The 21,379-nt window shown below is 42.1% G+C and overlaps 2 protein-coding genes across 3 annotated transcripts; one reads left to right on the forward strand and one right to left on the reverse strand.

Moving 5' to 3' along the window:
* Positions 1-112: 112 nt before the first annotated feature.
* LOC109465588 (NAD-dependent protein deacetylase sirtuin-3-like) lies at positions 113-17,860 on the reverse strand. Of its 2 annotated transcripts, XR_002139972.1 has the most exons (11): positions 17,440-17,860; positions 13,426-13,693; positions 12,830-13,027; positions 12,128-12,360; positions 11,617-11,717; positions 10,368-10,421; positions 9,580-9,696; positions 8,724-8,939; positions 6,381-7,115; positions 2,857-2,859; positions 113-126 (listed from the first exon to the last, which is right to left on the reverse strand). XR_002139972.1 is itself a non-coding variant. In XM_019762943.1 (9 exons), the coding sequence occupies exons 1-9, from the start codon at positions 17,474-17,476 to the stop codon at positions 6,822-6,824; spliced, it is 1,518 nt and encodes a 505-aa protein (XP_019618502.1). In that variant the 5' UTR covers positions 17,477-17,860; the 3' UTR covers positions 6,198-6,821. The 2 variants fall into 2 exon arrangements, 1 of the variants encoding a protein (XP_019618502.1); XM_019762943.1 differs by lacking the exons at positions 113-126; positions 2,857-2,859 and having other exon boundaries at positions 6,198-7,115.
* Positions 17,861-18,021: 161 nt separating this feature from the next.
* Positions 18,022-20,699, forward strand: LOC109465587 (exonuclease 3'-5' domain-containing protein 2-like). The gene is made up of 2 exons (XM_019762942.1): positions 18,022-18,727; positions 19,213-20,699. The coding sequence occupies exons 1-2, from the start codon at positions 18,229-18,231 to the stop codon at positions 20,544-20,546; spliced, it is 1,833 nt and encodes a 610-aa protein (XP_019618501.1). The 5' UTR covers positions 18,022-18,228; the 3' UTR covers positions 20,547-20,699.
* Positions 20,700-21,379: the final 680 nt, after the last annotated feature.

The following is a 21,379-nucleotide window of genomic DNA, read 5'->3' on the forward strand; positions in this document are numbered from 1 at the left end:
AGTACGCATTTAAGTGTCATTGCTCCTTTTCCTTGTCTATTCATGACCTGTACTTAGCTTGTTAGAGCACATACAATAGTCTTTCATTCATTCATTCTAAAGTCAGCTGATCTCTACATGACTACACTTTTGACAAGTGGCTTCCAGAAACTAGCAAAAGCCAGCTCCTTCCAACAGCCATGACCTACGTTTAGCAGCATCTAAGTCATGAGTGGTCAGAGACATCAGTGAAAGTGGCCTCCAAGTCTTTAAGACTCGTGCTCATCATAATCTTAAAGTTTTTCGAGAAGCATAAACACTTGGCAGCAATGTAATGATTATTTATCTTTAAGTTACTGGAATACTATTTTGAGTCTTTAGCCTATTTTTGTAATTGACTCTGTGGCTGTTGTCAATGGACCTATAAACACTGGTCACTTTAAATTTGGAAAAGACACCAACAATTGGAAAATCAAGCAGTGTAACTGTAAACCCTTAAGTGTGGTATCAATCTAAAGCTGTCATCATCAGGCACTCTTCATGTGAAAATCAATGATCAGCGATGTTTATAACTCCAGGTATGATTGATTGAAAATGCTTGTGGCCTACCAGGCTGAGATCTTGGCCTACTAGTCTGAACTGTGTGGCCTGGACGGCTGGATTCTGTGCCCACTGTGCTCAACTCCCAGGGCTACCAGTCTGACCTACTTAGGCTAGACGGCCGTGAAGGCCTAAAACAACCCAGACTACTAGTCCTGTTCTGGACTGGTAGGCTGCAGGGATAGGGTGTCCTGGCGTGTAACCTGCAATTTTCCATCTGTCCACTAGGGCTAACTGATAATCTAGACTACCAGTCTGAAAGTTCAGCCTGAGATGGCCAGAACCAGAACCACTGGGCTGAGCCTTCAAACACACACAGGCGTATGCACATGATGTAGAATGTCTGTGTGCTCATACCAGATTGTAGTTAAGTTCTACAGTGTCCTGTTTAGAGTTTACTTAATATGCAATTTTGCCACAGAAAATTAGTTACTGTATACTGTAACAACTGCAATATTCTTCTGCTTGCAAGTCGTCAGCATTTAGAAATCACGATTTGTGAACTCTTACATTAGATTCAAACAAGTGAGCGTGCAAACCTATATCAGGGTGGAGAGATACATGTACAGTACATGTCATTTTAATTTTAGTGGATTGGGCACGTACACTATGTGGTGTCCATGAGGATGATTTGCTACATGCTCTTGACCCAACGACAGTCCCTCCACCCCCAAAATCTGCTTTTCTCACCAACACATTCCACTAGAAGGTGCACTCCAAGAGTGACAGGGGAAAATGCACTTTTCACAAGGGAAATCATGGATCATGCCAAGAATGGTGGGCATCTCTGTGACTGTACCATCCAACTGAGAAAACACAATTAGTTCTGCTGGTATCACATGTACCCTGGTCGGGAAAGTTTGAGCTAGGAATCCTGCTGTTTTTGACCAACAAGACCTGGCGGTGACTACCCACTGCTCAGACTGCTTGTATGATTGGGTAATTGCAACACAAATATATGTCTTCATGTGTAAAAAAAATGGTACATGTATTAAGGGCAGCTCAGTGAGCTAATTCTACAGTGTATTGACTTGAGCCCTTTCCCACATGCTCAGGGACATGATGGAATCAAGAGTTGCAATCGTATAGAAGAAAAAGGACAGTCACACTATTAAAATAAATTAAGCTAGAGATCTAAATTAATCAACAGTCTTTGAAGAAATAGTCCAGAACTTCAATGATTAAATCAGAAAGTCCGGCATTGATTACTGAGAAGTTCAGAACATTGACTTATTTTGGTATCAATTTGAAAGAATATACCAGTACCTGTACAGTCAATTTACCCTAAATTTTACTGATCATTTTGATTTCTAAAATTTTTAATTTTTGTGCTAAGACTGACAAATAGAGAATGATCTTTGGAATTCTGGACAGACATCAAGGCAAGTTACAATTGTGAAACCAGAACTTGGAAACTGAATGAAGTAACGTTACATGTAATATTAGACTTGCCAGTTTCCACTGGCCATCTTTCCTAAAAAAGAGACCAAAGTGAGACAGAATGCAAGAAGGATAGGCAGATTGAAAGAAAAGACTGTGCTCCAGCTTTACCCTGGCAACTCCAGTGTGGTTTGAAAAGGCAGCAGTGACCCAGATATGTCAATGGTCTGTGACAGTTTGTCCCTACTGTAAATCCCTCAAGGAGACCTGATCTCCTGTTTCTGAGATATCTTGGACTTTTCTCCTGGTTCCAAAGAATTTTATTTCATTTTTCACAGATGGAAGTTATAACACAAAGACTAACGGCGCTGAATGGCAGCCGCTCCAGACCCTTGCGATTATTAAAGCCCCAAATAATTGTAAGCTCCTTTTTCAATGCCTCCTTTTCCTACTGTCTAAGATAAATTCAACACAAAGGGCCTCTTTGGAGCTACCTTTACAATATGTACTACTACCATTTTTCTGTCGCTTGCATGTACATTGTATATGTATACAGGATATTCTAACTCCCATCTGGGCAGCTCACTGTAGTGGAGGTCGTCATACCAAATTAACCAAGCCTGTTCAAGACTTGTGTATCACTCACTGCCTATACTAGTCAACCACTGTCTCAAACCAAACACCCATGTGGTGCCTTGCTGCTGTCTTGGTCTTGAGGGTTAAGGTAGCCAACATCAACTTGCTGATGATTCTGCTACACTGTAGTATTTGGGCTGTAGAATTTTTTGGACCATCGCACACCGGGCATGCCCCTACTCTTTTTTGAAAGGTGTGGTGGGATCTTTAACGTGCTCGAGGTGTGGCTCTCCTCAAACACGGCGGGGACCTCCAGTTTACGTCCTATCCGAGGGACGTCCCTAACCGAAGCTAGGTACTACTCATTTACACCAAAGATAAGTGTAACTATTTTTTGAGGCTACTGAGAGAGTTTTTTGCTGCTGAAAACTCAACCATAACGTTGGGCGTCCAAACCGACATTTTGGCGGCGGCGGCCTGCGCAGCCCTTCCCATGCTGTTTTTGAGCGAGGTGTTCTAAATAGAACAGGGGGTGGGGCTTACGGTGTTAGACCCATTGTACAGTCATTACATTGTAGAACATAGAAACCAACTGGGTTTGACTGAATATGTAACATGGCTGCATGGTGAATCCGTATTTGGTAGCGTTCAGTGTTAATTACTTTGTCTGTGCTTCCCTGTCTTGGCTTGTGGGCCAAAGCACTCTTTTTTTTATTTTAAATTGGCACATTGTGAAAAGCATTGGTAGCATGTAGGGATTTCATTTCCCAACTCCATTGTGTCCAGATAACACTGGGGTCTAATGAGAACACACACGTGTACTACATATGCCAGAAGGATGGCAGGCGTAACTAAGTGATTTATCCATGGTACCCCAAGTAACCATGGAAGTCTTGCACCTTCTCTCCCAGAGCCATCATAACATGGACATCATGTACATAGGTTTTGGAACCAATTTAAATATACTGTAGTTCGTGAACTCAAATGCTCTTGGGTAGAAGTAGACATACTGAGCTACAATAACAACAACTGCTTATATACAGGTTGCATACACCTGGTTGACCTTTAGCAAGTTAAAGACAGAATCATGAACAGATATTCATATATTACCTTAAAACTTAAAAACTGTTTAAAGGCCATTACATATTGTTCTTCATCAGATCTGCTTCCATATAATGACCACTTTGACCCTCCCTCTGAAAGATTGTACCATCTGAGCTATTACAAACTCATCTGTCATGCCTGTAATCCTTAAACAAACAAAGTCGACCTGTGAGCCCCAGAACAACTACTGGTCAGGGTATTGCTGGCTCTGTTCCTTGGGCATTGCATTAAAGACCTATTTTACACAATTTTAAAGTGGTGCATGCCAAAACTGTGTCTTAAGTTCTTTTGGCATTTGCCTAAGACACATCTACAACAAATTTCAGGTCGTTAGGTTGGAATATAAGGGCACAAAAGCCAAAAATGTACATTTTCTCTGGAAAGACCACAAAAAAGCTGTTTTACACAAATTCGAAGTAGTGTTCACTAAAAGTGTAACTAAAGTTCCTTGGGCATATGCCTAAGGCACCTCTATACCAAATTCCAGGTAATTTGTCTGTAATATTAGGGCACAAATGCCCAAAATGAACATTTTTTTTGGAAAATAGCAAAAAACACCTATTTTACACAATTTCAAAGACAATGTTTAGCAAGGGGTACAAAAGTAAGTAAGGTTTCCTGAACATTTGCCTAAGGCATCCCTTTACCAAATTTTAGGTCATTAGGGCACAGGAGCCAAAAATGTACATTTTTGTCTGAAAAGCACAGAAAAGAACAATTTTACACAGAATCAGAGTATTGTGTGAGTAGATTATATTGGGCATATGCGTCAGGCAACTCTATACCAAATTCCAGGCCATTTGGTTGTAATTAAAGGGGACAAGATCCGAAAATGTACATTTTTTGTCTCAAAAGAGCAAAAAAGACCTATTTTATACAATTTTACATAGTGTATACCAAAGTGCTAGAGACATTCTGTGTGCATATGCACAAGGCACCCCTGTACAAAAATTCCAGGGCATTTGGCTGTGATATACGGCACAGAACTCAGGAGACAAAAATGTACATTTTTGTCTGAAAACACAAAAAAAGACCAATTTTACACCATTTTCAAGTGGTGTATACCAATATTGCAAAAGACATTCTGTAGGCATACATGTATGCTCTAGGCAATACTTTACCAGATTCGATGTCATTTGGCTATTATACTAGGGCACAAGAGCCAAAATGTACATTTTCTTCTGAAAATAGCAGAAAAGACCTGTTTTACACCATTTTCAAGTCATGTGTGCCCAAAGTGTAAATGTCATCCTGTGGGCATATGCCCTAGCCACCCCTATACCAACTTTCAGGTCAATTGGTTCTAATTTAAGGGTACAGGAGCCAAAAATGTACATTTTTAGCTGAAAATAGCAGAAAAGACCTGTTTTACACCATTTTCAATTGGTGTATGCCAAAAAAGGCAATGGGATTCTTTGGCCATATGTCTTATGTACCTCTATATCAAGTTTCAGCTCATTTGGTTGTAATATTAGAGCATAGGAGCCAAAAATGTACATTTTTTGTCTGAAAATAGCAGAAAAGACCTGTTTTACACCATTTTCAAGTGGTGTGTTCCCAAAGTCTGAATGTCATTCTGTGGGCATATGCCCTAGCCACCCCTATACCAACTTTCAGGTCAATTGGTTTTAATTTAAGGGTACAGGAGCCAAAAATGTACATTTTTATCTGAAAATAGCAGAAAAGACCTGTTTTACACCATTTTCAAGTGGTCTATGCCAAAAGTGCAAATGACATTCTGTGGACATATACCCTAGGCACCCTTGTACCAACTTTCAGGTCATTTGGTTGTAATACCCGGTCTCCAGAGCCCAAAATATATAGTCTCTGTATTGCTTGAAAGCAGCGCTGGCACGAATTCAAGGGATTTCTACAGTCTAGTATGGACTTGTACCACAGTAGGCTGCCTTTATCAGACTAGTAGGCCAACATCCTTCAGACTAGTAGGCTGACTTAGCTGGACTAGTAGTCTGAGGCAATGGTCTACCAGTCTGTTCCACTCAGACTACTAGGCTCGGCAACTTTACATGTCAAATATCTCGACAACCGTATGTGATATGACCAAAATAAAAACACCATAATGTAGAGGAAGAAGTGCCCTTTGCAATGATGTATAAAACTTTGCTGTTCTTTGATTCTAAAAATTTTTAATTTAGCCACAATTTGGAAAGTGACTTTCCAAATTTAAAGTGACCAGTGTTTATACCATTATTAGTTCACAGTTTGTTAACCTGTTCTAAAGAACATTCTAGAATGGTCAGTTAACGAATAAAGATCATTTCAAAGTTTTCGAAGTCAGGTATGTTTGATTTTTGCTGCGTCTAGTTGTGTCGACACAGCATTACATGCCACATGGTTGATTTAGTTGTGACATTAGACGAAAGTAGTACTGTATTAAAAGCCTTATATTAGGCTAACGCTACACAAACACACACCCCACTATGCACCCCTGTACAATATAAACATTGATTGACCGGCATTCACTGCGGTAAACAAACTGTGACGTAATAATGGTATAGGTCCATTCACAACAGCATGTAAAAGAAAAGAAAGTCTCACTTCATACAATTTTAGAAGTTCGACAAGTGGCTGCCAGATACTGGCAAAAAGCCATTTTTTTTTAAACAGCCTTCAATTAGCAGAAGCGGAATCTGTTCACTGGACAATTTCACTGGTTCAATAGATGGGTAAATGGATGAATAACTCCTTCTTTAGTCAGCTGGTCTATAATATATTATGACTACAGGCCACTTGACAAAGTGGCTTCCAGGCACAAGCTCCTATCAACAGTCACAGAAGTGTTCAAGCCAGTCTGAATTTTTTTCCATTATCTCAGCTTTGTTTGACATAATATCATATCAAGCAGAAACGCAACAATCCTAGGAGGGTCCTTGGAAGTTGGAGAGATTTTGGAAATCCTGATACATTTTTTCCTGCATTTTGACGGAAAAATTTTACCCGCAGACTAAGCTTACATGTTGTTAAATGGCATCTTTTTCCCTCTCTTTACACACTGATTTTTGTCTGTCAAAGATGGCGGATAGAGCAAAATCTTTGTCCCACATCTCCAGCCAAATCGTGATAAATGGCGGAAAGATGGATGCTGGCTAGAACACTGAGTCACAGCCTGTGGTAGGCTGAAGCAGCATCTAAGTTGGTTAAAACTGCACGGTTTGACTGGTTCAGTTTGAACTGCTTCCATCAGAAGACTCCCCTTCACTACTGTCAGACTCCTCGCTCGACTCCTCACTACTCTCCTCCTTCTTGGCCCTGTAGTTCATGCGGTTGTTGCTAGAGGAGCTTCCCGAGGACACGTTCCCGTTGCGCCTGCCCTGCGGGATGAGCGGCCGGCGCGTGAAGGTGTGGTACTGGCGGCGCGGCGGTGCCCCGTTGGCGGGAGAGTTGCTGCCCGAGGACGAATCCGAGTCTGACTCCACCACGCCGTTAAATAACGTGTCATTCTTTAGCTTGTCATCCTGGAGAAACAAAAGTATTTGATTTAATTGATTTTTTGATTGATTTGATTTTATTAGTTTGTACATAAAGAAAACTGACAATAATAATACAAAACAAGGATAAAACAGGTGCTGGAGGAGGGGAGCATGGAATGCTTATGCAATGCCCTCCTCCTCTAAACTATACAAAATTAAATATAATCAATAAATGGAAATAATACAATAGAAAATGGAAATACATGTAATACAGTAAGGATAATCAAATAATGTAAGATATAAATTTATGACAATGAAATAAGGTAATGTAAGTTATAAATACAGTGCAATAATGATAATGATACATTGTAATAATTGATATGAGTTAAAATAAGAGAAAAACACTAAATGAAACTACTACAGGGGGCTAGGTTCATTTATCAGATGGTTTTTCAGAGCTTGTTTGAGTGAGAGAAGAGACAAGGTGGGATTCTTTAGGGCTGGAGTTAGTTCATTCCATAAGGTGACACCTTACATGCAATTACCCCTCGGGCATGAATTTGGAATAAAACTTATTATTGAAAGGAAGGATAAGGAAAGGAAGAACAGTAAGAGTTCATACACAAAGTTTCTTAAACTGGAAACCTCATACCTACATAAAATATTTAAGAGCTTTTGACCCAAAAAGATTTCAGCCACCAAAGTCCAAGAACATGGCATGTCCATGTCGGAAACAAATTGGAAATTCTGCTGCAGTACCAAGGTCACCCACCAGGAGGACCAAATTTGACCTAGACCTTTGTTTTTCTACCCTACCCAAATACCAAATATCATCACAATCCATGAAGGCCTTCCTAAGTTATGCTCCATAAAGGCTTTCATAAGTTAGGCCACACTGACTTAATTTTATGGTGAATAAAAAAAATTCCAGCCAAAAATAAAAATGCTTCTAAACCACAGGAATACAAAGCTGGTATTGTGAATTTGCGGTAGTACACAGCGACGTATACATTGTACCACAAGCTGGCACATGCTGGCTTTTTGCGGAATTTATGACTTGGCACTGTACGTACTGTTTTTTAGTCGTGCAGCCTGGGTGCCGTCCTCCAGAGTTCCAACAGGCTCTGTATTGTCGCTAACTACCATGGACTCCCAGGCAAAGAGCCAGGCCAGAGCCTCGGAGGACGTGATCTTTTTTTTTTTTTTTTTTTTCCGTAGAGCAGACGAAAATCAAAACACGCACGGATGTCATCCATAAAATTGAGTAGGTGTGGCCTAATATATGCTTAACACAAATATGCAGAAACATAGCCCAGAAGAGAACAAGAAATAGCCATACCTTTAAGTACCAGAATTACAATGTACCAACCAAGGATTGAGGTGTTCAAGAATTCATTCTTTCCTAGAACTATTGCAGAGTGGAACTCACTGTCACCAAGTACAGTAGGGGCATTGTCAATAGATAGTTTTAAACAAAGTCTACAGCTAGAAGTTCAAGGGTTTGGTGTAACAAGTCGATCGGTGTGATATAGCCAGCTGCTGCCGTGCCGCGTGCCAGCGAAGCTGGTGTGTTACGCCGAAAGGCGGTTATACCGGCTATATAGATACAGATACAGATATTTGTCTCACAAACACACACACACAAAACCATACCAGTTCTTTCTCTGCCTTCTGTATGAGTTCCTCCATGGCCTGTTTCCAGCCCAGGATGCGGGTGAACCTCTGTATGCCCTGCACCAGGTCCCCCAGCTCTGCACAGTCTGTGTCCCGTAACGGCACCCGGCCAAACGGACCCACAGGGTCCCTGTTAAACAGCACTCTGGGGACGTAACCTCGAGTAGAGTTCACTATACTGGCAAACGGCTCTACCTGGGGGTGAAGAAAAATAAGTTTTAGTGGGAGAAAGAAAAAAAACAGTTTTAATACTAGCCATCAATGACGTCATGCATGGGCAGTGAGCGTGACAGGTGATTTGCCTAGCGCTAATTTCCATATGTCTTTGAATAATGTGCATGTATACATGTACATTATATAATAATTATGATAAATACCTGGTTGCCCAGTTGCCCCGGGCAACCAAATTTTACTTGGGGCAACCTATTTTTGAACCTAGGTAGCCCAGTGTGCTACCTGAATTTTAAGAATGCCCCCCCCCCCCAAAAAAATCATGCCAATGCACTTGGCTTGTACCACTGCAGATGCTTTTTAATTTCAGATATTGATGGTATTACTAGTATTACATGTAGTTAACCAAAGGCTAAAGGGAAGTAGTAACTTATAGGTGGGGCAACCTAAAATTCTGATGGGCATCCTAATTTTTGCTGTAGGTTGCCCACTGCGCAACCTGGTTCAAAAAAGTATTTTGTACACTGTGATATGACATAGATATAGACATTTCTGGACAGTTCAGATATTGTACAACATGCAACAACTCCTTAACACATCATCATCATCCTTTCTAGGTCTAGACCTACTGATGGTAGAATCTTTGAGCACTAAACAAACCCACCTCTAGTGATGTCCCCATAACCAGCAGTAGATCACACACAGGGAAGTCCTTCAGGTAGTAGTAAAATCTTCTCGGTAAGTCTTCACCAAAAAATACTATGTCTGGTTTTATCTTACCCTAGAGATTGAAGACAGAATAGAAAATGAAACCATCAAGTTGCAGTAACTTTTCAATAGAATGCTGTCCTTTTTGTTCACTAACTTTGGTGAAAGGTGTTATTTTGCAAAAACTGTATAACTTGTGGCTAAGCGTTTGAATAGTTACTCAAATAGTTAGAATTGTAGTTAACATTCCTTTACAAATCAAATTTGAGCTCAGGTTAAATACAAAATATGTCAAGTCAAGTCAAAGTTTATTGCACAACGATTGTCACGGGTACAATGTATTGCAAATAATAAAGTTACTAGTTGGTATGAGTCTATCATAATGCTATATGGTCAACGGCTACTGTGTCTGACAGAGTGTTATAAAGAACTATACTGGCTAGAAAATATTTCAACTGTACATGTACATATACATTCTACATTACACTAAACTATACTTATGAAGGGTACAGTGAGCAGTTGTACCTATACAAAACATGCTCTACATGTATGACTACTAAACAGAATGTCGACTAAATTACTTGCCAGGAATGTTACAATTCTACATATAAAATAATAAATTATGTATTGAAGAAATGAACAAAAACACCCAAATTATCAACTCTATCCTGTGATACGTGATGGACCAAACTGTACTTTTTGAATATGACCACAATCTAGTTTTGGAACAAGACCAGTCCTTACCTTGCACCATTTACTGTTTGTACACTTTGGTGTTTCCCCCCTCATTATGGCAGCCTGTAAGACAAACAATACTTCACTTGTTTTCAACAATTCAAATTCTTCAAGACTGGTTTACAATTTGCTAATTCAAATGACCACCAAGTATGGCACAGGACACTGTGCAAACAAAGGACTGACTTTGACACAGGCCACTCGCCAAGCTGAGGAGACCTAACCAAGTACAAGTAAGGCCACAGCAAGTAAATTTTATGGATGACATCCTCCGCAGACTCCAAATCTAATGCGAGCGGGTGAAAAAAACAAGGCGGGCCGAAAAAAACAAGGTTCCTACATTTAAAAATTTTTAACCATAAGTACAAGTGGTTTTGATTCAGTGGGAACATCACATATAGGCAGCCAACATCACATACATGTATCACTGCATCAAAGTCACAAAGAAAACATTAAATCAGAGCCTTTTCTTGTCTGCTCTCTTCATAGTTACATGTATATGCCATCCACCTTCCGGCATGGCAGCAGACATCTAAAATTGCCCATATTTTTTTGGCATGTTGACCACTGTCAGAAGGCAACAAAATTTCTTGTTGTTTTTCCCCCAAATCAGGCAAAAATTAATGCGCGCGCTGATGTCATCCATAAAAATTACTTGATGTGGCCTAAGAACAATTCAAACAAGCTGTGCAAGTTTCCAGTCTGGCCTTACACAGCTTGTAATTTCTGTACAAAACTGTGTTACGTCTTTATGTAACCAATTATGCAGAACAAACAAGTTACAATGATGATCACAAGCATGATTTTCAATTTTAACTACAGAATAAAAATACTCTTTCACAACTTAGGCCACACCAATTTAATTTGTTGGTTCTTGGATTTGCCTCTTTTTTTCCTGATTTCCAAAAAAAAAAGATTCTGCTTCTGAATCAACTCAAAAATGCTCACATTTTGTCCCCAACAGTTGAGGAAAGTCCTTTTCTTCCTACTTTTTACAGTTTTTCCATCTATCAATTCAGTGGCTTGATTAGAGTTCAAAATTCCTTATTTAGATATAGACCTAGCCCTTTGTTTTGACTTCATGGCTCCTATCATAGCATTTTGGGGAATGCCTGGACCTGTTTTTATTTTTTTCGTCCTGTCACTTCATATTTTTTCTGAAAAAATCCGAGAACCAACAAATTATATTGGACCAGGTGTGGCCTTATGTATACATGTAACAACTTAGGCATTGTTTGTTTGTTTGTTAAGTTCCTACCTTGATATGTTTCCCTGAGTATCTAGCATTGCACCTGACACAGGAGGCCGTGGCAAATGTTCCGTGAGCTTCCACAAGTTTGGCCTCGGGAATTCCTGACACTGGAACACACAAAACATGAAACATTGTCATTAGTTCAATCTAAGTCTTGCACAATGTTTCAATCTAAAACCTTTATCAAGTCAGCATGGATTCTTAATGCATGTTTGTTGACAAGGACACCATTTTCAGATGACAAGTCAGGATTAGATAACCATACACTAGAGCTGTGTACATGTACCTCCAAAACAAATTTTATTGGTACATGTACACATGTTAAGGTATGGGTCCGGACCTGTACCCGTACCTCAACAGCTTTGGCCTGAATCATGTAGCCAACTGTCTTTTTAGTTGTAAATTTTTGTCTTTGCATGAGGGTTTACATATAATTCAAAAACAATATTTTTTACTGCAAGTGAACTATAGTAAAGGTAAGAAAAGAGCCTGTATTGTATGCTAGACTGTGACTTACTTCTCTCTAGCCCGTCTATATTCTGGGTGTACATCCTGAGTAACAGTCCCTTCTCGTGTAGGAGGCGTATGAAGTAGTGCACGTAGTTGGGCCTGTAGTTCCCCGGGTACAGCTCCTTAGCCAGGGTGTAGAACGGACGTGAGTCCATGTGGAAGTAGTCGATGTCAAATATGGCCTCGGGGTAGGGGATGTTATACTGCTGCAGGTTGTCATACAGACCAGTACCTGGAGACCTGAGGTGGGGTTGACAGAGGCGGAAGTACGAGTTAACATCATTTATGTCATACCTGGGACGCGATTACGTTCGATACAGGTGTTCCGGCCCGTGTGATAACTAGCGGTACGGCCCCTAAAAAGGATCAGTGCCTCAGTATAAGGAAAAGAACCTGAAGATGGCATACAGAAAGGCCAAGGACAACAATCGGAAGAGCGGGAGGAACGGTTATACAAACTGCATGATCATGGCTGATTAATTGGATATTCACCGGACAGGATTTTTACAAAACCGGTTATGAAAAATCTGTTATGAACGCTAAGGGTTTTAGCCAGGTTTTAATTATTTAGCGGTTTCAACCAGTTTTAAGAGTGTGGTATGAACGGGATCCAAATGTAGACTAAGTGAATAAAGAACTTTGATATGATAAAAAAACGGACATAAAACCATCTCAAGAAGTAAGAACTAGAAGATGTCTAGTGTCTGACCTGAAGTCAGGGATGCCACTAGGAGTGCTGATCCCAGCCCCTGCCATCACCACCACGTTCTTACACTTCTTGGCCAGGATGTACCTCGCCACGTCATCGATACCAGCAAACGTCTTCCCACCTCGACCGCCGGCGGAGGAGCTGCCGCTACTCTTTCTGGACGATGTCGATATCGCCCTGGATGATGTTGATATCGCCCTGTTAGAGGGGAAAGGGAGTATCTGTGGCTCAGTACACGTATACAATGTAAGTGTTAAAACTGTGCACGAAGACCACTCAGGGACCAATAAAATGTGGGCTATGTGGACAGGTGTTCAAAACAGTACAACGAAGTGTTCAAAACAGTTCAAGTGTTCAACAGTAGAAGTGTTCAAAACAGTAGATGTGTTCAAAACAGTAGAAGTGTTAAAAACAGTTCAAGTGTTCAACAGTAGAAGTGTTCAAAACAGTAGAAGTGTTCAAAACAGTAACTAAGTTCAAGTGTTCAACAGTAGAAGTGTTCAAAACAGTAGAAGTGTTCAAAACAGTTCAAGTGTTCAAAACAGCCCACAAGTGTTCAAAACAGCTCACAAGTGTTCAAAACAGCGAGCGCCCACCTTGCAGATTTCTGCTGCCCAGGAACACTAGTTTTTGTCTCCTTCACTGATAACTTCTGGAAGGAGGCGGCGAGGGAGGTCTCAGACTTGCTCTTGGCCGGCAGGGCGCCGACTTTCCTGCCCTTCGCAGACCCGCCATCTTTCTTACCCGCTGACCCCGGTGGGGTCGCTGAGGAGGTCGATGACCTCAGTTGTCTGGTCTGCGGCCTGCTGGGATTGGAGTTGGAGGACTTGGAGCGAGGGGCCTTGGTGGCGGCATTGGTGACCCCTAGCAGCAGACACAGGAATTACAGGTTAGATGCCTGTCTGAGGTGTCAATCAACAGATGTAAGTTTCAATATTCAATCAACATCAATGCCTGGCATATGCTGTATTTAAATGTTCAATCGGACATACCAGAAATACAGTAACTGATTAGATATCAAAGAAAAGTCTGTCAGCTGATGAGTGTCGCGTCATATCATAGAAATTCCTTAACAGTGCACACCCCAGTTCTTCCGCGACCGGGGTCCGTGGTAGTCCGTGGTAAAAAAAAAAGTGACGAAAGGGTTTTGAGGGTCCAAGTTTGAGGTGACATTTCTCAAAACTGCCACGAAATATCATTAAACATTAACATGGCTGAAGAGTGTAAGAAATGGTGATTTTGGGGTGAAAATTTCTTTTGGCTCCTAACTAAGTACTAGTACTTCCGGGTATCCTTGCGCACCAAGCGTAATCCGCCTGTTTGACCTAGATTTTGCTCTGCACCTTCCAAGAGTGGATTTGCGACCCCTCACGCCAAAAACTTCAGTACTAGAATTTTCTTTATAATTTACTCGGGTATAGTCAAGGCTTGGGTCTTTCTGCCAGCATCAGTGGCTGTCATTTTTGCCAGAAAATTTTTTCTATGGGATTATCCTACGCGAATATTCGCAATTTTGGGCATTAATTTTGGAGTGAAAATAATGTTTTTTCTGTTGATTTTACCAAACTTAAAAAGGCTGAAGAAACCAAACTCAGCTGGTCTTGTAGCTGAAGAGATATCCTTTCGTCCCAATTATATACAGTTATTCTCCTTCCGAATTATTCCACGGAAGAGATGGTCGCTAGATTTGAGGGTGTGCAGCTTCGAATAGGAACGCCAAATAAACTTAATTCATCATACAAAATGTAATATGGGACGAGAAGTTTTAACACAACACAAATGCCACATATTCAATCTAAGGTGCATGGGATAATCCAGGTCTTACAACTCATTTTCAATTCAGTTGTAGAACTAAGAAGAGCGTTTTACATTTCCAAAATAGAGTAAAGACCCGGATCTGCAAATGAAACTGAAATGTTATTTGTCAATCCTTTAGTTCTGTTTGGTCAGCACACCTGGAGGACAGGTGATCTACAGGTGACATGACACACCTGTATACAGAACATGTCTGCCACAAAAGACATCATCCGGGCTTCTGACAACTACTCATTAAAGATTAAGGTACCGTGGAGAACATTGCTTTGGATTAGACACTTTCTCCATCATTCATACAGCATTTTACAACTGAGTCTTCTCCCTGCTCAAGTTGCCTTTTCTTTCTTCAATCTTTCTTTCTTTCTTTCTCTCTCTCTCTCTCTCTCTCTCTCTCTCTCTCTTTACAACTGAGTCTTCTCCCTGCTCAAGTTGCCTTTTCTTTCTTCAATCTTTCTCTCTCTCATTGTATTACCTTTATGTAAAACATTGTATTACCTTTATGTCCTACCTGGGCCACGTTTAACTTCGATACAGGTGTTCTGGCCCGTGTGATAACTAGCGGTATGGCCCGGGGGTTCTTATAATGCGTACAGCCTGGGCTTCCAAATGTTCCATAGAATGACTCAAATGCGTTTCGGCCTAACTGCGTGCACCGCTTTCGAAAATTCGAATACAAAATTTGGACATTGGAATTGATGTTGTTGCATTTTTTGGGTTTAGGGACAACACATTTTCGCTCATTTCGCATTGAAAGGCGTGTTTTCTTGGCTGGGTATGACATAAATAAAATACAACACGGTGTATTCCGCATCACCCTCGGTCCCAGCCCTCCCGCGGATCAGATCTCCCTCCGGCCTTCAGCCATCGGGCGATTCGATGCGCGGTCGAGCGGGGATCTCGGGCGATACGGAATACCCCATGTTGTATTCTATATTTACCGCAACTCACTAAAATGACCAATTATTGATGCTGTAGAAAGGCCTCAGGCGGAGGCTAATACATACTGTATTGTGGGCAACAAAGTACATGTATGTTTCTAAAGACTCTTAACTTTTAAACTGCTACACATGTTTGTAGTGGTTTGGATTTTGTTCTGGGAGTGAACTAGATATAGTATATATAGAATTTTGTCTCTAGAAGTTTTCTAATTTGGACAGCAGGTGGTCATTTTCAGCAGGATTGGTGTAAACATGAGGTCAACTTTGTACGAATTGTTTTGTCAACAAATAATGAAAAGGGGTAGCACACATAGTCTGTAAAAGTGCAAGACAAAGACACACAGTGGATGGGGTCTGATTTCACAAGTATTAATGAGGAAAGATGCCCAAAGTAACATTCAGCAAAAAAAAAAGTAATACGCATCTTATTCTTAGGCCACATCAATTAATTTGTTGGTTCTCAGATTCGCCTCTTCATTTTTTTCTAGATTTTAAAAAAAAAAAGATTCTGGGTCTGAACCATTTCAAAAATGCTCATATTTTGCCCCCCAACAGTCGAGGAAGGTCTTTTTCTTCCTACTTGTCACAGTTTTTTCCACCCATCAATGCAGTGGTTTGATTAAAAGTTCAAAATTCATTGTTTGAATATTAACCCAGTCTTTTGTGTTGACTTCATGGCTCCTATCATAGCATTTGGGGCTATAATAGGATGCCCAGACCTGTTTTTAATATTTTGTTTTTCGCCCTGTCGCTTCATATTTTTTATGAAAAAATCCGAGAACCAACAAATCAAATTGGTGTGGCCTTAAGATTGGAAACAGGGACAGTGAAGTGTGATATCTGGGATAAACCTGGAACGACTGTTTTTAGACGAAACGGTCAATTATAAAACTTTACGAATAAGTTATTCAGAACGAACGCTAGCCTGGATTCCAGACAAATATAGCACGCAAGGCCCAGAGATAGCCAGCAGCCTACTCTCCAAGCAGAGGTTGTGGGGGAATGATTGTTAGCTTTTTATATATGGCCGTTTATTGCTACTGGTGGCTGCCAACCTTCTCTGGCTAATGGATACTGCCTGGCCAATTTGATACTCTCTTTTTGCCACCGAGAGGGATCTGCTTAGAGATCACCAGTGGCCTACAGTAGCTAATCAGGCGGTCTGTGGTATAATTTCATGTAGGCCCAGGAGCTGAAGAATTGGCCTATGTTAGTATGTACAGTACATGTAGGCTATGGAAACAGCCTGGCACCCAGGCTACACAAAAGTACAAGTCAGATACGTATTATATATTAACCCACCGTTTTCTTTCCTTATATCCCGGATCATAAGTCTGACAAAATGGCAGAAACACCTGGTGACGAGGACAAACACCACAAATCTCACCACCTGCACCAAGGTCAGACCGACCTCCTCAATTCTCCCAACATTTGGTGCGCTGGAAAAATTCTCAGCTTGGCAAAAGTGGCCCAATGTTGGCTCTGACATACTCGGAAATGAACTGACACTTTCACACAAACATTTCTCTTTTTTTGTCGGTTTTTAATCAAGCCCGAATAGTTTGAGCCGTTCCATAGTTCGAAACTCATGTGACGAAGGAACGGGCGGGTGTTCCAAGTTCCAACTTATCACGGGCTGAAGTTGATACATTTGAGTGGACTCAGACTTCAGTTTGTACTTGAAAGTACGACTTATAAAAACAGGTTTGTATATGATTTAGCTGATTTGGAGGACAAGTTAAGGACACTAGAAACTATAATTTCACGTTAAGGTTGCACACAAAATTGGTAACTTTGCAACGGTTATAATCTTTGCAACAAGCAACCAAAGTGCAGTACTGCAAGTGGTTCACTTACCTTTGCGAACGGTTGCCATTAAAACGGCAAGCCCCATGGACGTCCGATCTTCAGGGTGAGGACGTGGTCATCCCTCGAAATGTAGGAGAACGGCTGCAGATAGCGTTACGTACGGAAAAACCCAGGCGAACGAACCGGCTCCAAGTTAACTTCTGTTCTGCTTTCTGCAACCCTTGCGTGACAAGTCTCCCCACAGACCGCCGATTCACCACCGAATTGAAAGGAATTCTCCCCCCAAAGACATATACTTGCACGCACGGACAATGCGGATATGTGTAATATGACCAGAAATATTGAACGGCAAACAATAGAGGTTACCACATGGGCGCTGACATGGAACAAATGTTTAGGAATCGATCTTGACAACTTTTGTTGTTTGGAACTGTTTGGCCCGACCGGAAACGGAAGTGTGGGGGTTGTACCCTCCATGTGCATTGTGGGACTTCGATCAAGCTATACCATTTATAGGGGTGTTTTAAATACGCGAGGAGGTGTTTTTACTAGATCCAACAATTGTTTATTTATACACAAATATACTATAAATGAAGCTAAATCTTATTGGTCACATACAAAAGTATTCGCAGACGTCTTCTATAGACCACAAGGCATGTATGGATAATAAAGAACAAGAATGACGTCACCATCAGTGACCCCATTGTGACCTCATCAGCTGGTGTTGTCATGTCGCGAAACAGAGACGGAACTGTAACAGCGTGAATGCTGGTTTTCTGTCGTTCAAACGCTTCTACTTGGAATATTTTGTGACAAGTGGGTACACGAGGGTTCAAGATGATCCACCCAATGGTGTTGATGACCACATCCCTCACGATATGCGGGTGGGTGATGTCTTGGCTGGAGCACTACCACAACGGTAGGTGGGAAACCTTCCTACAGCGAGACCCAGCTGATGCCAGAATCACTGTCGTGGACACCGAGACAAGCTGCGAGGCCGTGTGCGGCAGGTTGGTGAGTGGAGCAGGGCTAGGGGACCTCCAGGCCCTGGGGTTTGACTGCGAATGGGTGACCAGGGGAGGCACAGCCCGTCCCGTGTCGCTCCTACAGCTCGCCTCACGCGGCGGAGAGTGTGGCCTCTTCCGGGTCTGTCGTCTCAGCGATGACTGGGAAATCCCACGGTGTGTGCGGGACTTGCTCGCCGATAGAAACGTCCTGAAGGTCGGAGTCGCCTGTTACGAGGACAGCCGGCGGCTGGAGAGAGACTACGGGATCACTGTGCGCGGGTGTGTGGACCTCAGGCACCTCGCGATCAGGCACAAATCTCTCCAGAACGGTATGTAATATTTCAGGTCTAGTGGTACTTTGGTCTCTTAGCGTTTAAATACTAGTATATCTTACTATAGAGAGAGATCCAAACAGTTCGATTACTTCTGCTGAGCCGTGTTTATTAGTCTGTACGTTAACTTTACTAAACAGTACCAGTATATGGTCTAATGGTTCACAGGGAGTTTAGCACTTAGTTACACAGAGGGTTACAGATGGTCTGGAGTTACACAGATGAGATACTAACAGTTATACAATCTACTAATCTATAGAGCTACAACTACACATCCTTGTAGTCCTTTGTCATCAACTGACTAACACAGCGATTGTCTCTTCCAAGCTCAACTATGAACATTAGTCCTTCACCTGATTGGTTGCTCTCACCAACCAATCAGTGCCTACCTAACGCGCAAATGTATGCATATATCTCTATACAAGTCTCTCCATATGGTCATTTACATATTACCCTAATTACAATAGTCATAACCGTTACAGGTAGACTCGGTCTGCAGGCTCTCGCCGAACGGGTGCTGGGGGTGAACATGGAGAAGAGTCGAACCGTGAGATGCAGCGACTGGGAGGCTCAAGAGCTGAGCCAGGAACAGATCACGTACGCTGCCAACGATGCTTTAGTGTCTGTTGACATCTTTACCACCTTTCTGAAGTGGAAGTTACAACAGAACGCTTCTAACAATGACCAGGGAAGATTCCCTACAACAGCAGATATGCGAACAGCGGTGAAAGCGATGTGTCAGGGGTTGGTGGACGTCCCCTTCTCTGGCTCTTACAAGGGAGGAAGAAAGAGAAATGGTCGCAATAACAAAGTACAACATCTGAACGGAGGACCTTTCCACAACGAGGATATGGGTACTCCACAAAATCATGGAGAGGAAGAGGGTCTGTCTTGTAATGGAGAGGCAGATCTAGATGCAATTCAAAATCACAAGGATAGAGCTCCAGCCGCCAGGAGAGTGAAAGGGTACACCGTCCGGCGGTCCCCTCTCTACCACAACTGTCAGCTGCGCGCACCTGACGGGACACTTCTCTGTACCATTGACCGTAAGAAGGTCCAGTGGTACCTGCAGAAGGACCTAGGGGAGCTGGTCAGCGAGGACCCGCTAACCATCCAGCTGAAGTTCGAACCGTCCGGCCGCCCGTCCAGCCAGGATGACCAGTACTACCTGTCCGTGAAGGAGAACGTGTGCTGCGTGTGCGGGCGGAGCGAGTCGTACATCAGGAAGAACGTGGTGCCGCACGAGTACCGCAGACACTTCCCCCGCGCCATGAAGGACCACCTGTCGCACGACGTACTCCTCCTCTGCACCGTCTGTCACCAGCAGACCAGTTACCATGACAACAGACTACGCAACCAGATCGCCAGGGAGTTCAACGCGCCCCTGGGGTCAGAGGACAACGTCAAGTTTCTAGAAGACCCTGTTCGAAGGAAAGCCCGGACGGCGGCTAAGGCTCTACTTCGTGACAACAATAAGATACCGGCTGAACGGAAATCAGAGCTGGAAACTCAGGTAAAAGAACACTACAACACGGAGGAACTCACTACGAGTATGCTTGCGGAGGCTGCCAGCCTAGAAACGCGGATAGAGAACGAGAACTTCGTCCCTCACGCCGAGAAGGTTGTACGGTCGCTCCTGGAGCGGGAGAACGGACTGGTCTCGTTTGAGAAGCGCTGGCGTCGCCATTTCCTGGACAACATGAAGCCGCAGTTCCTGCCGCCGCTGTGGTCCGTGGACCATAACCACGGCAGACTGGAGAGGAGCGGGGCGGCGGAGAGGGACGGGCAGGCAGTCGGGGATCAAACATCCACCTGATGTGGACAATTTACAACAGATGGCCTCGTGAACAGTGAGCCATTCAGGGACCTATCAGACTCAACTTAAACTGTTAAGATTCACGTATATAGAAGAACTTTATTGCACGACAATTGCACAAGGTACAATGTATGGCAAACTACAGAAAGAGAGTAACAAACAATAAAATAAATGTTGGAAAAGACCTAATGTCGAATAAAACCTAACATATCTTAATTATTCAAATAGTAAGGGATAGCACAAGTCTTTGATGAAGTGTTACAATCGAGTGGGCTAATCACAAGTTTCGGAATTTTTTCTAATAACAAAGCATTCCTTTATATATCTACCTATTTTTGCGTTGTGGGAACCATTACATGTGAAGATATATCCAAATCTGTCTACAACATCGAGACTTGTTGGGTAAAACATCTAGTTGGGTGTCAGTAAATAATAAAAGACTCAATGATGGCTCAAAGCTCTATCAACTGTAAAAACTAGCGATGTTTAATTTAAAGATACAGAAGAAGGTGCTGATGGAAATGTTTATCAGGTCAAATTGAAAGAATTGTGCAATATTTGTTTGGTCATCTTTGGTATTTTTATAGCCACACTTCTGTATAAGTACTTTCTGCTACTTGGCCATTTAGACCCGTGGAAGCTTTTTCGTTGTATCTTTCCTTCCGAGGTAAATGTATCCAGGGATAGATCCAGATCTTACAAATACTGTAGTGTATTTTAATGGGAACTAACTATTGGTGCGGACAGTTGTGTTGAATATTGGACCCATAACTGTGCACGTCTAAAGCAAGGAAAATACAAGTTACAGTACTACTAAACGTTATATTGTGTGT

This window comes from Branchiostoma belcheri, unplaced genomic scaffold (assembly GCF_001625305.1).
Source record: "Branchiostoma belcheri isolate BF01 breed outbred unplaced genomic scaffold, Haploidv18h27 scaffold153, whole genome shotgun sequence".
Taxonomy (NCBI): Eukaryota; Metazoa; Chordata; class Leptocardii; order Amphioxiformes; family Branchiostomatidae; genus Branchiostoma; species Branchiostoma belcheri.

Excerpts from the sequence above, each read along its gene's own strand:
- LOC109465587 (XM_019762942.1), top strand. The coding sequence starts at position 18,229 with ATGATCCACCCAATGGTGTTGATGACCACATCCCTCACGATATGCGGG. Across the intron at positions 18,728-19,212 it reads GCACAAATCTCTCCAGAACG|GTAGACTCGGTCTGCAGGCT; the intron begins GTATGTAATATT and ends TAACCGTTACAG.
- LOC109465588 (XM_019762943.1), bottom strand. The coding sequence starts at position 17,476 with ATGGGGCTTGCCGTTTTAATGGCAACCGTTCGCAAAG. Across the intron at positions 11,718-12,127 it reads TATAGACGGGCTAGAGAGAA|TGTCAGGAATTCCCGAGGCC; the intron begins GTAAGTCACAGT and ends TGTGTGTTCCAG. Across the intron at positions 9,697-10,367 it reads CAAACAGTAAATGGTGCAAG|GGTAAGATAAAACCAGACAT; the intron begins GTAAGGACTGGT and ends TTCAATCTCTAG.